The following is a 17224-nucleotide window of genomic DNA, read 5'->3' on the forward strand; positions in this document are numbered from 1 at the left end:
CTCGCCACCCTCGCGTCCCTCACGCCGCCAGGCCCGGGCACAGCGCGCGGCCTCTGCGGGCACTGCCGGGGACGGGATCAGCGGGGCGGCGGAGCCTCCGCCAGGGGGCGGGCGGGAACGCCACCTCCCCTTCCGGCCGCCGCCGCGATGCCGATGAAGGGCCGCTTCCCGGTGCGCCGGACCCTGCAGTACCTCAGCCAGGGCGATGTCGTGTTCAAGAGCTCGGTGAAGGTGATGACCGTGAACTACAACACGGCGGGAGAGCTGAGCGAAGGCGCAAGGTGAGCGCGGGGCGCGGCGGGAGCGCGGGCTGCCCCTGCAAAAGACACCGGGGCTTGCGCGGCCCTCCCGCCGCAGAGACAATGGGCCAGCCCTTGTGTGCTTTTCTCTTTTTTTCCAGAAAGTTCGTGTTTTTCAACATCCCCCAGATCCAGTACAGGAACCCCTGGGTGCAGATCATGCTGTTCAGGAACATGACTCCCTCGCCCTTCCTCCGGTTCTACCTGGGTAGGTCCCGCCAGCCGCGGGGGCCGCAGAGTAGTGGCTGGGTCGCAGCGGCAGCGTCGTTACCGCTGCGTTTGTGTCGTTCTCACTCGGCCCTGCTTCGGCCGCTGCGGGGAGAGAAGCTGCTTGACTGGAACAGAGCTTTAGTCGTTGGCAGCTCCCCTAGACTCACCCTCATGGAGATTTTGCTTTTCACTTAGAACATTGCAATACACATTAACTGCAGAAGGGAAGTAGATCCTTCATTCCTGTGCGTTTAAAGCCTCGCTAAACGGCATGCAGAAGGAAGTGGTATCATTTGATACACTGTTATGAATTTTTCTTGACAGACAGTGGAGAACAAGTTTTGGTTGATGTGGAAGATAAAACCAACAAAGAGATAACAGAGCACATTAAAAAAATCCTGGGGAAAAGCAAGTAAGTAGCACGCAGTAAGCTAATATATCATCTAGCATACATATTACATAGTTTTGTGGAATACAGAAGGAAATACCACTTTTCCTGGATCAAACTGACACGAGCGAGGTAACGTCCCCAAGGTAGGAACTGTAAATCCGTCTTTCTCATAACCTGGGTCCAGGGAAGGGAGAGGAAGTATTGCTAGTCAGACTTCTGATAGTAACAAACAGATCTCTTTTCTAGAGAAATGCTTGAAAAAGAAGAAAGAGAAAGGAAAAAACTATCACATCCAGCAACCTTTGGGCCCAAGAAGTATCATCTGCGAGAATGCATGTGTGAGATTGAAGGCCAAGTTCCCTGCCCTGCTTTTGTACCATTGCCCAAAGAGATGAGGGGAAAATACAAAGCTGCTATGAAAAATGAGGCATGAGCCTGACATTTCAAGATCTCAAGTTATGCAGCTGTTTTTCCTCAGGGCTGGACAATGAAGGTGCTTCAGTGAGAGACAAGAGCAAACAGTTCCTGGGAACAGGAACAAGCAAGTTCATTCAATACAGACAACTCTGCCTCATAAGCCTTCTTACATCTACAACTAGAATAATGAAGTGAAAAATAAATAAAAGTTAAAACTGGCACAAAAAAAAAAAGCTGTGGTTATACAAAGTATTGCAAGTCAACACTGGAAAACAAAATTAATATAGTCTTATTTCTTATTCATGCCTGCAGGTAGCCAATTACGGCTATGCCAAGATCATATTTTCTTTGGGCTAGAGAGGCTATCTTAGAAGTAACGCAGAATTCCATATTTTGTAGAAAGTGGTGCAAAAGTCCATATTGTACCAACTGAAAACAGCCAAATGATAATAGAACTCCAGTCTCAATTGAATTTTCCTAATTTATGTAGTTATGAATCAGAAACAGTTCAGAGTCTCATTTCCAGCAAGATACAACTTTTGCAGTTGATACTGCAGCATTTCTGAATTCATGGTTGAATACAAAATTCCACACTGATGCAAGCATCCTGTACAAACTGTCATGGACAAACACAACACAAAATAAACATGTTGTTTTATTTCATCTCTTTTTACAAAGTTTTCATACAGAGTAGTGCATGCAGTTGTAACAAAAGTCAATGCTAATTAGTTATTGAGCTTTATGCTTAAGACATCTTCATTCCCTTGTGCCTTGCAAGCCTCACAGCAGTCCCTATACCAGCAAAGGTCTTCACGTTAGAGACGATTTTAGTATTAGCTGTCTAGTCTATCACAGTTAACACTGACAAAGATCATGAGGTATCCCAGTCTGTTACCTGCTTGTAAAAATAATGTATTACATATACAATGAGAATACTTCAGTTATTAGTGTATTAGCCAGAAAATATAAACAAGGTGGGATAGTTGCAACAAGGAAAAAAACACTTTTTAATGTGAAAGCCGAAGCCACTGAAACATTTTTTCATGTTGATACCTAAAAAAGCATTAGGTTAGAGTGCAGGAAGCAATCCTCCTGAATAGCAACCAAGTCTGTCTTAAATAACTGCCTTATACTATCTCTTAAATAATTCCAGGGATTCTATTTACCTATCAATAGTTTTTGGTGCCTTCATGAATATGGTGTCAAGCACTTATGTTCTGACAAGACCTTTCAGAATCCTGTGTTCTTTCATCTACTTGATGCAAAATAACACTTGGGGACTCAATCTGCTCTAATAAAACATCAGTGTATGAACTTCAGGGTCTTAAGCCAACCTCTTCTGCACACCTTTCAAACCCAGATTCAGGCTACACCAGACAGACCATCGGGTATCCTTGAGTGGCTGGTCTGAATTCAGCCCCTTGCTAGTGGTATTAAGTGAGGATATAGGTGGTTTGGTCTTTTTAAACAACAGTTCCACAAGTCCCTACCTCCACTTACAGCTAGGAACCAGAGTTCCTGCTCTTTAGGTAGCAGAGTTACTTGTCTCTAAAATCTAAGCAGTGTTGGGGTTACAATATCAGAGACAATATGCCAATATCAGAGACATAATTAAAAGATACGTCCCATTCCACAGAACTTCACACTTCTGAGTAAGCCCACTATTGTTAGTGCTATACAGTGTGATCTGCTTGATTTTCCTCTATTTCAGTTTTAAAAAAACCCTTTAAGATTAACTCACCACCACCACTCCTGCAAACAGTGATTCCTGCTGATGTTTCTGTGCCTCTCAAAGATAAAAATCAAAGCTATTAGATTCCATCTTTCTCAAAAACCCTGCATTTGCCGAGCTGTAGGCCCTCCTGCATCACAGGTACTGGCTGTCACCTGGTCATGCCACAGGATCACAAGAGGTCTTCAATCCTTATTTAAAATAGGTATGCCTGATTCTCATAAAAACTGAGGGGAATAATCTAACATGAGAGAGAACTGCCATTTGGCACTATTGCAGCCAGACTTTGTCTCCCAGCTTTCACAAAATTCCAGTGGCATCTCAGCTTTCCATTATAAACCAAATTTTTTGTTGCTTGGGTGCTACAAAATATTCCAGTCTCACAAATACAACAAACATGATCATTCTGTCATCCGGAGGATTTAAAGGAATGTGTAGATTCCACAATGTAATTAGCAATTGGAGGTTCCCCCTTTATATTACAGGTAGAAGTGGTGCTGGCCTGATGCTCCTTTCCCTGGAAATGAGCAAATGCTTGGCTCCCTCATGAGCAGGTCTGAAGCCAGCATGATGCTATGACACCATTGTTTGTGCTCAGAGCAAATGGGAAACCAGAAGTGATGAAAAGAAGCATCCAAATTTTACATGGGTCTCTTTATACAGACACTAAAAAGTTACCCATACTATGGTCAGTTAGAAAGTTTTTTCTCAGTCTGAAGATGCCTTTTATGTATTTATTAGCATTGCATAAACTTGATCTGCAAGCCTGTACATTCAGCACCCCGGAGAATCACAGCAGCTCTTTAACAGCACATTGCCAGAACAGCATTAGCAGTTCAACTACCCTGGGTCAGGACAGGATGAAAAAGTTTTAGAAAAGTTTTCATCTCTAGTCAAAGCCACACTTGAAAGGCCAACACTGCAGCAGAAAGCAGGAAAGAGGGCAAACCAACAGTCCAACCACTTCCACATCATAGTTCCCTATTAGCACTTACTTAACCCCTGGACCAAAATAAGCATTCAATAAGACCAGTTAGCATTAAAAAGTGCTGTAAAAAGTTATTTTAAAATTTCTTACTCTAAGTTTTTGAGACCAGCAGCATTCCTCAGTAATTCTTTCTTCAAGACTGTGTAGTAGTGGCAATGTCTAAATGAAAGTGCTTTAAAGTCAGGATTCTCCCAATTCCCTCTTGTGATCTGTACTCCTGTCTGTAAGTATCTGCTTTACATTCCCATATTTAACAGCAGACTTAATTATTACACAGCCCTATTGCTGCTTCAGCTGTTAGATTTCTCCTTCTGCTTTGCTAATGTGTGTTTCAGTTCCTTTAAGTTCTCTGTCAGTACCTCCACCTCATCCAGTCGTCCACTATGTTTGGCATCAAATATATAAGCTTTAATATTATCTATCTGTTGGAGAAGCAGCTCTTCCTCTATAGCCTCCTCTCCAGAGATCTCACTGCCATCCTCCACTTCAAAGGGATTGTTAGAGGATCCCTCTTCAAATGGATTCCCTGAATTCCAACTGCCCCCAGGCTTTTCAAATGGATTTTCATCCTCTTCAAAGGGGTTTGAAGTACTGCCAGGTGCTCCATTACTTTGTTCTTCCTCCTCCTCACTTTCAAATGGATTATATTCTTTTTTATCACTTTGCTGAGCTGTGTTAGAGAAGGAAGCCACTGGAGAGGTGCCTTTGGCAAATGGATTATCAGGATCTTCTACTTGAGGGGTATCTGCTTCATCCTCAAAGGGGTTTAGACAGGCTGGCTGATCGCGGTCTTTGTCACACTGTGGGACATTCTGGGGTTTGAGTGTGAAGGTTGAATGCTCTTTTGCTGGCAGCTGCTCAACTGCAGGAGTTTCAAAACTCATGTCCCCTTTGATCCAAGTAACATCCAAATGCTGTTTGACTTCTCTGAAGTCTAAGGAGCGTGTCCTTGAATGCTGAGACATGAATTGATGGTGCTCTCTTTCCCACTCCTTTTCACGAAGGACCTGAAGTTCCTCCCTCTGTATCTCCTCCTCTTCTGCCTGTTTTTTAGAAAGCTCAATAGCTTTCAGAGTTTGTTGTTGATCATATTCATCCTGAAGCTGCATCAGGTTCTCTTGCAACATATGGACCTCATCTATCCTATTAGCTGCTTTTGCTTGCTTAATAAAGGATGTGATATTGTCAATCTGCTGAAGAAGTGGGTCTGCTCTCTCGCTCTCTCTTGAAATGCTAGATGTGGGTAACCAGCCTTCAGATTTCTTGACTGTTCCTTTTTTTATGTGAGTTTCATCACCATTAACTACAGATGCAGATATGGAGATAAACTCCTGCTTTTCCTCTTGTTTTCCCTGTGTTTCAAGAGCGACCTAAACCAAAAAACATGTAATAAGAAAACACCACAGGCTTGAAAAATTTCATTCTAAGTATCCATAGGTACAAGTTAGCTGATCTTAAGACATTGTTGGCTGATGCTTAAAGGGATCAGCTGCCATTTTGAGTACTTTGCAGAAGATTCTTACTTTCATACCATTCCTTACATGCTTCCCTTGAGTTTGTGATGATTCTGATGAAAAACCCATGACATCTGCCTCTACAAACCTGAGGGAAAGTAGGAGCAACAATTCTCTTTATAGAGGAAGAAAATGCCTAATGCAGCTGTGCAAAGAGTGGTCTAGATTGATTTGGACATTAATTGTATCACATAGAACATCCGTGTTTAAGGTCACTGATATCACTGGCTTTTAGAGTGGGATTATTCTTATTTCTCAATTTATACCTCAAGATGAAGTTGGCTTTAGTTTATAATTAAAGATATCCTCCCTCCTAAAGGAAAAAAGGGATACCTCCTCCCCTGCAGAGGCATCCTTGTTCTAGTATGTCCTTTCCCACCAACAAAAGAAGTTTCCAAATTCTACTTATGTGAGTGAATTCCTGAACACAATTTTGAAGTCAGTGTAAACTAACACACTCACTTCAGGGCTTGCTCTGCACGCACTGCAGCAGGAACAGCCCGTGCACCCAAATCTCTGCTTTCTAGAAGTGTCCAGCTTTGTGCCCATCTACTTCTGTTCTGGACAGAACAAAGCAGCAGCTAGGCAAATCCCTGGAAAAGGGGATGGGATGATATGGATGAAAAAATAACAAACTGAAATCCTGTGTTGAAGGCAGCTACTCATATCCCCAACACAGCTCCCAGGCTTATATCTATGAGAAAGCCTAATACAAGATGTAACAGATCCCAACCTGTCTTACCATATGCAGTCTTCTCTTCTTCAGTTCTTCATACTGATCCTTAGTTGGCAGGGACATTAGGCCAAGCAGTTTTTCCTGGCAAAAATTGAAATATTTACAATATTGCTTGCAGGTATTCAGCCCATTTTTCAAGTCCTTGAGAAGAGAGATACTACCAGCAGAAACCCCACAAACACATCAAAGATGCTTCTACACTGCAGTCCCTGCTGCAGGTCTCCACACACCTCTGCTGCCACAGCTGCACTGCTGGGTGGGCTGACACCTCAGCAAAAGGAAGAGCCACGGCTCACACACCTCTTGGGTTCCCCAGGCCCAATGCTGCTCTGAGTGAAAGACCTGTGTTCCACACAGCTTATTTAAGGCTATCATAAGTCATTAGGGGAACTACAGAAAATGCAGAAAACATATAGAACTAAGGCCCCTGTCAAAATAGATTCAAACCACAGGGATGCCTGGCAAAGAAGAGAACCCTATGTAAAATGTAAATAGACCACATGCTCTATTTACCTGAACAAAAAGTGTAGCTGAATATCTTATCATTCGCTGAAGTTGTAGTATTTTAGGATGAGGTTGAGGATCTTCGTGCAAGCCCAGACTCAAAATCTTCTTACTGAATCAAAGAAAACATACAGCCTCATCAGTTCAAAAACAAAATCAGGAAAAATTCCACAAAAGCAGAGAGACAATAGTGGATCAAAAACTTCTGATGTTCTTTTATATAAACAGTTTTGGATATTACAATTTGTTACACTTTCCACTCCCAGCCTTAGAAAAACAAAGAAACTCCAAACAAACAATTCCTTTCCCTAAATGGTGCTGCCACTTGTTTCCTCTATACTTACTTATTCCTACTGCAAAGGAATGCATGAATTTTAAGGCTGGAGAAGAAAGTAGAAATTGATAGTGCACAGGAACAGCATCTACCTTTTCAAATGCTCTTTACAACTGAGCAGACAAATTGATCATCCATAGAATCAGTTAAGTCATAACAGAGATACATACATACTGGGGGGAAAAAGGAGAGAGACAATCTTTTACCTTAACGCATCTATAAATTCATACATTTTTTGAATCTCCACCCTCAAGTCATTAGCATGATCAAGGTTGTAGGCTGACTCCCCAGCACTAAAGAATAAACAGAACTTTACTGTAAGTCATGCATTCAATTAACAACATGTACAACACTACTAGTTATCCCAAGATGACCAAGATTCAACAATGGTAACTGCTAACACTAAAGGGCTAAATGATTTTATTTCAAGCTCATGTTTAAAAAACCTTTTTTTGTGACAAAAGTGAAAAATTATACTAATTTTGTGAACATGAACACTTCATAGAAGACAGCTGTATTTGTGATTTAATACATTTAATCATACACATATATGAATTATTATTACTTATATTACTTATATATTATTACTTACTACTCTAGGAGAAACTGTATTCTAACACAAAAATGCCACTCTACAAGTAATATCTAAAATATACATATGCTTAGCAAATATATCTATTTTGTGGGGATTTCTTTCGAGACAACTTGGTGGGAAAAATCTCTGAGTAACTAACTACACTATTAAAGCATAATAGTTACCTCCACTAGCATTTGTCAGAAAGCAAAATACTATGCTGGACAGGGTGTAGTATTTAAAATGCTAGTAAATGACTGTCCACATGGGGACACAATCATTACAGACACTTTACTAGAGTCTCCACTTTATTGATAAAACAAATTAGGACTTAGTGGGGAAAACTCTTCAAAAGTTTTTAGCTTCCCTGTCCTTTTGTATCACAAATATAAATTATAAGAATCCCTTTCTAAAAAGCAACTTCACTATCCATAGGACTCCAATTTCCAGGACACACTACTAGTCAGAAATCTTTAATTTCACCCATAACAAGCCTGTTATTTTCTGACATTTACTTCCATTTTCCAGGACATCTGTATTTTTACTTTTCTCCAGCTGCCAAGCTACATAACCCAATCTTTCATGAATTCATGACAAAAAGCAGTAACACCTTAGCAGATTTTTCACCTTCTGTACTTCTTCCTATTGCAAACAGTGTTTTTACAAAGCACTTTCATTACTAATTTTTCTACAACCATTAGATCTAAAGGACAGGTATAGCAATATTTATTAACTTTAACTCTTCAAAAGGAAATGCTTCCTAGTCAAAGACCAGTGCGTGTATTTCTCTCACTACACGAGCCAAAAGTATAACCTGGCAACCTTTTGCAGATAGAGTTGAAGAGACTTAAGTTACCCCAATGAGAGAATACTACTGCAAGAAATTATGCACAAAACTGAAATACGAGACTGTTGCTTATCCACTGCAGCACAGGGTACCCAGCTACAGTAAGAACAACTGCCAGGTGAAGGTGCTTTACACAGAAGAGAATAGTTCTAATGATCTGCTGCTGCTGGCACTCCTTGGAAGCCAGAGCATCCCAGCTGAGGACAGCAACAGCTTACTGCAGCTGTTTTGAAGAGGCTCATTTACACATGAATTGTAGCCTTGTATTTCCTTTTTTTTGCAAAGATGATGTGTCGAAGTTTGACAGTAGTGCCTCACTGGGAAGTGGCTTTAAAAAATTAACAAATCAAACAACTTCTCTGTATGTTACCATTAATAATTAATTCAGTACTACTTTGTTTGAGCATCCAGAAGACAACAGATAATGAAGCACTGAATTTTCTTTAAATTTACACACTCTTGCAGCCTTAGTATACCATTTCCTTACTACTTCTCACATGTAGAGGAAAAGTACATGTATTCATAACATAGCTAGCAATGGGACTTACTTTAGTGATTCTGCCATCCTTATGTATTCTGGTGCCTTCTGGTCAACCTTCTCCATGCAGAGTCGGAGTTTCTTGTTATAATATTAAAACAAAATGTATAAAAAAAGAACTTACATTAAAATACTAATGCAAGAACATGTTGACATGAATCTTTTCATGCTGCTTGTGCAGATTTGAAGTTAACCATGATGAAAGGCACTTTAACTGTTCAGGATGACAAGACTCTCCAGTTATCTCCAGAACACATGTGGCATTGTCAGGAACAGAGAAAGACTGGCTGTACCCCTGTAATGTGGACTTTGAATCTTGAAGCTGTTTGAATGGCTGACTTGGACAACTTCTAGCCTTACATCTCTTCACCAAGAAGAGCACCAACAAAAACTCCCATTAATACTAACCAGGGGAGTTTGTAGACTCTACTGAAAAGGTATCTGGTGATCATCAGTACGTGCTGCGAAGCATTTGAATGTAATATTGATAGAGATGGTTCAAAAAATGCATTTGCCATGAGTGTAAGGACTGATTGCAACAGTGGTGACATCAAATGCTATGGTTCCAGTGCAGCCCACCAATCAAATGCACAGCATATCACTCACTGGTTTAAACAAGTTCACAATTTTAAGAGAGGCATGTCTGAACTACCAGTTCCAGATGATGAGAATGAAGATGTATTTTAAAAATATGTATGAAGTTAATGTGGGCTATAAATACTATATTGCAACTGATTCCAACATTTCAGATATGTCTTTGCAACATGGCATAAACACCCAACAGTCTCTGCTAACACAAGTCAGTATTAAGTCATAGAGTTGAGTCATGAGGTAACAAGCCAAAAGTCAAGTAGTGACCATTGCAGACATATACACTGTAGCACAGAGCTCGACCTACCTCATAGAGTTTCACAATCTCAGGTGTATATTCTTTCTCATCAATCTGTTGCTCTCTTTTCAACAAGGTGTCTTTGCAGTGCTGACAACAACGGATTCGTTCATCATCCTTCTCATCCAGAACAGAGCTCACACTGCTAATGCTGCTAATGCTGCCACGGCGGGAGCCGTGGACACTGCTTGGTGAGGAGTTCGGGCTCGTATGAGAACCCAAGGCCTCTTTGCTGGCACTAGTGAGTTTGCCTAAAAGTTATACACAGGTAATTTTACAGTAACTGGAGAAGCCAACAGATTTTACCAACACAAACAAACTGCCCTTTAACGGAAACTTTATATTCAGGTGGTACTAAAAAAACAGGTTGAGTCTGCTGAAAGACATGCAAGGACTGCAAAACAACTATGACTGCAAGTCAGAATTTGGGTCTTCACTGCAAATCTTGCTGCATTTAAAACTAGCTAGAGAGCACACTGCTGAGCATCACCTACATTGCTTCTAGGCATAAGCATTCTCATGTTTGAGCCTGCACAGTCACAAAACAATGTGTAGAACAGGTATGATAATGGTGTCCAGGCATTGTGCTTGCACACTCTGAAAGGTGCAGCTAATGTCATTTATCTCCACAGAATGTACAGTCTCCTCTCCTGTGCACCACCTGAGAAAAATAAAAGTTTAAAGTGGTTCTTAAAGACCTAAACATGAATTTCAGTAAATTGTTGTCCCAAGGTCTAGCATTTGGACAACACAGACAAAACTGGAAATATCCACAATATTTTTAAATGTCAGGAACCTTGGCAGTTCCTAAAGTTAATAGCTCCATAGTTATAGTACTCAGTAGAATAAGTAATACCTATATTTATCAGGAGTTACTACTTTTTTACTACTTACTATTTATTTATTTACTATTACTTCTAGTAAATTTTTCAGTGTTATGCAACACTTCCAAATCTGAAGAAGGAACAGAGAAAAAGAATGGAGAAATAATTCCTTGTATTCTGCTTCACAGACAAGTGTCTGCATGAAACGGAATCATAGTTTTCTGCAGAGACAGACTATTACCAGCATATTTTTTTGTAATGGCAAAAAGCCAGGACGCACCCAAAGTGAGCTGAGAAAATGAAGAATTAACTCTGCAGTACTTACTTGCCAAAGGAAGACTGACAAATTCCATGCACTTCTTGCACATAATAGACCCACAAAGGCGGCAGTGGTGACGTCGGTTTCGGATACTGAACTTACTGCCACAGTCTGGGCAAAATGGAACATCCTGATCACTGACCCAAGGCACAACAGACTTCTCTATAGCTGTGAGCAGGAATACATACCGCATGAGTGTTCAATTGATTCCTCAGCTGGTTAAACTATAGGGGCAAATAGTCTCAGGTAAGGTCACACTAACCTCTTATTTTAGCTGACTCAGTGTTTGCTCTGTCAAATGATGTAAGCTGGTTAAAGATAAACAATATATTGAAGAAAATTATACTTTTGTAAGGAAAAAACCCAGCACAACTCAGCCCAACAAGAAAAAGAAACCTGATGTTTTTAAGAGAGAGGAGTTTCAGCTGGTTTTATGCAACTTTCATTTTTTTTTTTTTTCTAATTCCATGTTCATACCACTGCTAAACAATGACTTGTCAAATCTGTACAAATCAGCACATTTTGGACATAATCCTTATTGCAGCCAACATTACTGCATCTGAGCCAAAATGCAGGTGTACCACTGGCAGATTTTGAAGAATGAGAAGCTGAAAGAATCAGGTCAAAAATATTGGGGAGCAATTTAGTAAAGTAAAACATGGAGAAAATAAAACAGGAGAACAGATGGCTCTTGAAGCAAGTGGAAGTAGCATCTTCAGTCTGAAAATGGTGCATAGATCCAGAAATTATAACCATGGCACAAAGTCAAATCATGCGCAGTTCTCAAGGTAATGTGTAAAGAAAGTCATAGTTTAGTATCTTTTATAAAGTATATTCCTAGATAAGTGGGCACACTTCATACCGAATTTTTTTTTTTTTTTAGTCTAGGAAACATTTAGAAGGCTGGAATATTAAGAAGCACCAAATTTACCTTTTCTAACCTGATTATTAACTTATTGACTTCAACTACATAGTGATCAATCCTGGCTGCTCGGTGTTTCTTGAATTCAGAAAGATGGCTTCTCATAGCACCTGCAGGGATAACAGAAAGTTGTCCTGGTCACCCAAGTACTCTGTATGGATTTAAATGCCACTTGAAAGACAAATGTCTCTTCTTTTCACCATTTATTTCTCATGTTCAAATTCGATTTTAAAGACACATTGGAATCCTATATTTTCACAGTGTTGCTGTAAATAAAACGCTAGTTAAAGACTAATATTCAGGCTGGCAATAAACAGTGTTTTACTTCTACTACAGAAAGCAAGCAGCACTATGTTAAAGAGAAAATCTGCAACAAATTTTTTTCTCCATCTTCATTTGTCAGTTACATTTGGTAAGCTGTTACCTACAACAGTATCCTCAAAACCAACTCCCTTTAGTTTCCTGGCTACATATTGAGCAAAGGGAAGAGGCATGCCCAAGGATTACTGGAGGTCTATGTAGCAGCAATTTTGTTTCAGATTTCTGATCATGTGTAAACCTTTAGGGGCTTGAATCAAATCCTCCATGACAGTTTAGATTTGCAGAAAACTGATCACTGAGTATTGAAAAGAACTATACAGCATCTCTAAGACATGTACAATTCATAGTTGATAATGTTGGTTTAAGATTACTCCTTTTCCGAGTAAGGTGGGTGAGGTATTAAAAATCCAAGTTATAGACAAAAAACTAAAGACCTCAAACCAACCAACCAAGCGATAAAATCTTTCTTCCAGCTGGTAGAACTCAAAATCAGACGTTGCTTTTTGATGCAACCTATGTAAATGTAAGAATCGCACTTCTTCGTGCTAATGAAGCAACCAAAAATCTCAAAAGATGCATTCATGGTAGTGAAAGAGTCCCTCTGGGTAACTGATTTAAGCCACTGCTTTGGAGACACAATCCCTTTCAATGATCCATCAAATTACATGCCAAATCCCTATGGTTCATCTTCTCAACGCTCATCAGAAAGCAGTTCTCACTTCTCTAATGTTCATAAACCTTCTCCCTAAATTTATTCTTAGCTAATATTTACACTATGATTGCTGCTCAAATAGTTACAAAGTCAAAAGGAAAGAAATATACAGAACTCAGGCCCTGCAGACCCAAAAGACTCAGTCCTAGTCTGTCAGCACCATAGTGGAAACTTTCCCAGGATCCACAAAAGATGGTGCTGCTTCCTTCTCCAAAAATAACCATGGTATATCAGTTATAGTACAGGCAATTGCCAGTAGCAGTATTTATAATTACAGGCTCAGACAGCGTATCCTTGAAATTCTACAAATGTAGATTTATATTCAGAGGAGTGGAGTTTGTTTGTTGTTTGTTTTTGTCAATTTGGTTTTTTTAAAGTAAGCCCCCTTTTAATAAGAGGTGATCACCACCTCAAATCCAAGGAAAAGCTGACAGTTTAAATTAGTAGATAATGTTTTTGACAAACATGCAAACTAACAGCTACTTTAAGTGTAGCCCAAAAGCTAGAGATTTTATATACTTTTGTAACTTTTAATGAGTGGATTATCTGTTTTGTAAAGTCACAAGATGAAGATACATTTGCACAGAGGTAAACACAAATTAAGCAGATCTCAGCAGGACAGCAACAATGACATGACTAATAACTACCTGAAGGGTAGTTTGGGTACTGATTCTATACGTGTCTTTTCTTCTCCCCATTAACTGTGTTTTCCCCATGCTCCACCCAATGCAGATAGGCTGCCTCAAAGTCAGTGTGCAAACCATAACCCCCTGCTAGCGAACACAGTGCAGCACAGACACAATTCCAAGCCACTTCGGCAATACTGTAGCACTTTCCCAATTCAGATCAAAACTTATCCCCACTGTGTATTGCTTTCTAGCTCTCCTACCTACTTCCTGGGGCTCCCACATGTATGGATCTACTCCACCATAGCTGAATGACTCATATCGTTCCTGAGCTCCAGAATCAGTTCTGTCATCATCTTGTTTCAGCAATTTCTTCTTTGCTCTTTTGGCCTTCTGGACTAGATCTGAAAAAAATAAACCCAAGTTATCTAACATATCAGGTAGTCACCACATATTTGTCATGTGAAGCCAGTATAGAGTAGTCATCTTCTTTTACCAGAAATCTTTCTCCTGGATAAATTTATTCTCAAAACATTCTTAGAACAAAAACGCAGTTTAGAGCAACACACATGACACAAAATGTTCTCTGCTGTCTGTCATAGAGCAGCATGAGGTCCTAAGAACAAGACAGTAGATTAAAACATTCCATTGTCAGACCTCACTGTAAAACAGCAACATGTCTTAAATTATGGGACCTATCTCACTGCACAGAGCATCATAAGGTTTTACCTTAATTCTCATAATTCCCTATTATTTTCTTCAGATTCAAGGACGTCCAACTCATTCCTTGTTTTACTGCACAAGCTACCAATTTCAGTGTGCTTGTACATATAAAGACTTTTAAAAGTACTAAACAGCCCAGTGTTAGGGTTAGGGTTTCACCACGAAAATTGGTTAATACTTCAAAAGTCTATCTCAAGAGAAAAAAAAAAATCAACACTGCGAGGCCAGTACTTCTAGCATACTAAAACCAGAGTTTGCAGGAAACACAGAGAATTATTGCCAGATTTTAAACATTTTAAACATTCTTCTCTCAATATAAAATGACATTGTGTACACTAGGGATTAAAAAAGAGGGAAATATCTTAGTAAAACAAAATTCAAAGAGATTTTCCAAACACTAATGAAGGGTGGAAATCCATAACAGATATGGAACACTCCCAGCATTTCCTGCTAGCTGCACCACCCACATGCTTTTCCATGTTTTTCCAATAACAACCTTTCTTAACTTCACACTTGAACTGCAACCACAGTTTTATCTACTGTCAAAACAAGAGATTAGTGAACTGGAACCTGGCAAGTACCAGAGATTCCCCATAATCTCCACAGTCGTCAAGTAATTCTTGGGTATTCACTGGGTTAGTATAATTTTGAGTTTTCAGATAAAAACAAACAAAAAAGCCAACAAGGTCAATAGTAAAAATCGTGCATAAAATCAGACATTTGAAGAGCAATGTTTTTAGCCCCTACTTTAGAATCAATTTATGGAAAGTATCGGGAAAAGGTAAATACTATGCTTGGCCCAAGGAGATTTACGGAAGAACGGAACTGTATGTCTCGCCTGTAAGTCCCTTCAATTAATATTTTATTACTGTCAGACATTTGGGAGCACTCGAAGTACGAGCAGGGATTTCCCACAGCCAAGACGAACGCGTTTACCGCGGCCGCCCTTACTTCGGAGCTGCGCCCTGACGTCCCGGTCTTCGCCCGGGTGCTGCTCCTCGTAGTGCGCCTGGAGCTGCCGGAACGCCTGGAGATCCTTCAGGCACAGCGGGCACAGGAAGCCCTCGCGCACTTCGGTCGGGTCCCCGAAGGCCGCCGGGCAGCCCGACGCCATGGCGGCCGCGCGTGCTACCCTCACCGGCTGCCGGGATGCGGGGGCCGCATCGTCCTTAGGCACTGCCTGAAACGAACCAGGCCAGGGCCGTGCGACCGGCGGCGCAAGAGGGGGCGGGAAGGGCCCGGGCTGGGCGCGACCCCCTCCACGGGCTCCCCGCCGGGCTCCCCGCCCGGTCCCTCCGCCCGGTCCCTCCGCCGGGCTCCCCGCCGGGCTCCCCGCCCGGTCCCTCCGCCCGGTCCCTCCGCCGGGCTCCCCGCCCGGTCCCTCCGCCCGGTCCCTCCGCCGGGCTCCCCGCCGGGCTCCCCGCCCGGTCCCTCCGCGGCCCCGCGCAGGCCCCGCCCGGGGCAGCCGAGAGGCTACGCAGGGAGATGGGCGGGGCTTGAGGCGCACCGCCCGCCGCGGGAGAGGCCGCTGAGGGCTGCCCCGCCCGCCTGAGGGTCCGTGGCCCAGCGACAGCCCAGGGACGGCCCGGGAAAAGCCCGGGGCAGGGCTCGCTTCACCTCAGCGCCCGGGCGGCCGGCGACTATCTCCAAAGCAGGGCGGCCGCGGCCCGTCCCGGCTGCCGGGAGCGGCAGAGCGCGGCTGAGGGCGGGGCGAGCGCTGAGCCATCGATGAGAGGAAAGGGCGGGGACAAGGCGGGCTCGTCCCACACGGCGGGGAGGCTGCCGAGCGCGGAGCTGTCGATGGCGGTTGGGAGCGGCGGCGGGAGCGGCGGCGGGAGCGGCGGGAGCGGGGCCGGCGGGGCCTGCGGGGCCGGCGGGGCCTGTGGGGCCGGCGGGGCCTGCGGGGCCTGCGGGGCCGGCGCCGCTGGCGCCGCTGGCGCCGCTGGCGCCGCTCGCTGTATCCCGCCGCCTTGCAGTCGGCCCCGGTAACGGGCCCGCAGAGCTGCGGTGACAGAGTCCTCTCCGGGACGAGACGGCGCTGTCACGAAGGGGACGTGCGTCCCGCCGCCGCCCCTTCCCGCCCCGGTGCCCTGGGACCGTTCCCCTAGCGCTGGTGGGTCTGTGCTGTGTGTCCCAACCGCTGGGCACGCTCAAGAGGACCACCGTTGCCAATATCAACACGCTCAACGCTCCCTTTCCCAGCATATCGAATCTTCCTAAAGGAAGTGTCCCAAAACTGCAAACCAGAGCAGCCGGTGACGTACTTAACCACAAACGAAGCCCGGGAATCCTACTACTTGCCTTCTGACAAAGAGCTATGTAAATCAACGGCAGGGCATTTTTCGTGTGCCCATTCTGATGCCAGCTTTTGTTTAGTCTCAGCTGGCAGCAGTCCTCTCACACACTCCCAATCAAATAGAAACAATAGGAGTGCGTAACCACACTTCGGCTTTGTGTGTTAGGATTACAAGCTCTTGGAGGCAGAGATTTTCTTACGTGGCAATGCTATTTACGCTTGAGTCCTGTCCATTTAAAGTGGACTGTGACTCATCATGCCCTGCACTTCTACCTTCCATATTAAGTCCTTTAAAACCTTTTCAGCACGGATCGTGATGGGGTGAGGAGGAAGAGAACCAGCCTGAGGCTCAGTGTCTTCGAAGATTCACGTGCTGTGGTGCCATCCCCCTGGATTTGCTGGAGCCGGGCAGTTTCCTGGCGGTGAGCCATACCTGTGCCACCAAGTAGCAGCACCAGCTGCCTTTGTTGTTCCTTGCTCCTTTTGTCCTCAGTTGAGGCCAGTGAGC

At 43.0% G+C, this 17224-nt stretch overlaps 2 protein-coding genes across 2 annotated transcripts; one reads left to right on the top strand and one right to left on the bottom strand.

Moving 5' to 3' along the window:
- The first annotated feature begins 59 nt into the window (after positions 1-59).
- MRPS25 (mitochondrial ribosomal protein S25) lies at positions 60-1980 on the top strand. Its single transcript, XM_053989664.1, has 4 exons — positions 60-281; positions 401-507; positions 834-921; positions 1147-1980. The coding sequence occupies exons 1-4, from the start codon at positions 148-150 to the stop codon at positions 1331-1333; spliced, it is 516 nt and encodes a 171-aa protein (XP_053845639.1). The 5' UTR covers positions 60-147; the 3' UTR covers positions 1334-1980.
- On the bottom strand, positions 1955-15671 carry RBSN (rabenosyn, RAB effector). The gene is made up of 11 exons (XM_053989654.1): positions 15372-15671; positions 13961-14101; positions 12048-12148; positions 11379-11424; positions 11123-11284; positions 9983-10224; positions 9095-9165; positions 7332-7418; positions 6801-6903; positions 6294-6368; positions 1955-5407 (listed from the first exon to the last, which is right to left on the bottom strand). Exons 1-11 carry the CDS (start codon positions 15532-15534, stop codon positions 4328-4330), a joined length of 2271 nt encoding a protein of 756 aa, XP_053845629.1. The 5' UTR covers positions 15535-15671; the 3' UTR covers positions 1955-4327.
- Between the last annotated feature and the right edge of the window lie 1553 nt (positions 15672-17224).

This window comes from Vidua macroura, chromosome 13 (genome assembly GCF_024509145.1).
Source record: "Vidua macroura isolate BioBank_ID:100142 chromosome 13, ASM2450914v1, whole genome shotgun sequence".
Lineage (NCBI taxonomy): Eukaryota > Metazoa > Chordata > Aves > Passeriformes > Viduidae > Vidua > Vidua macroura.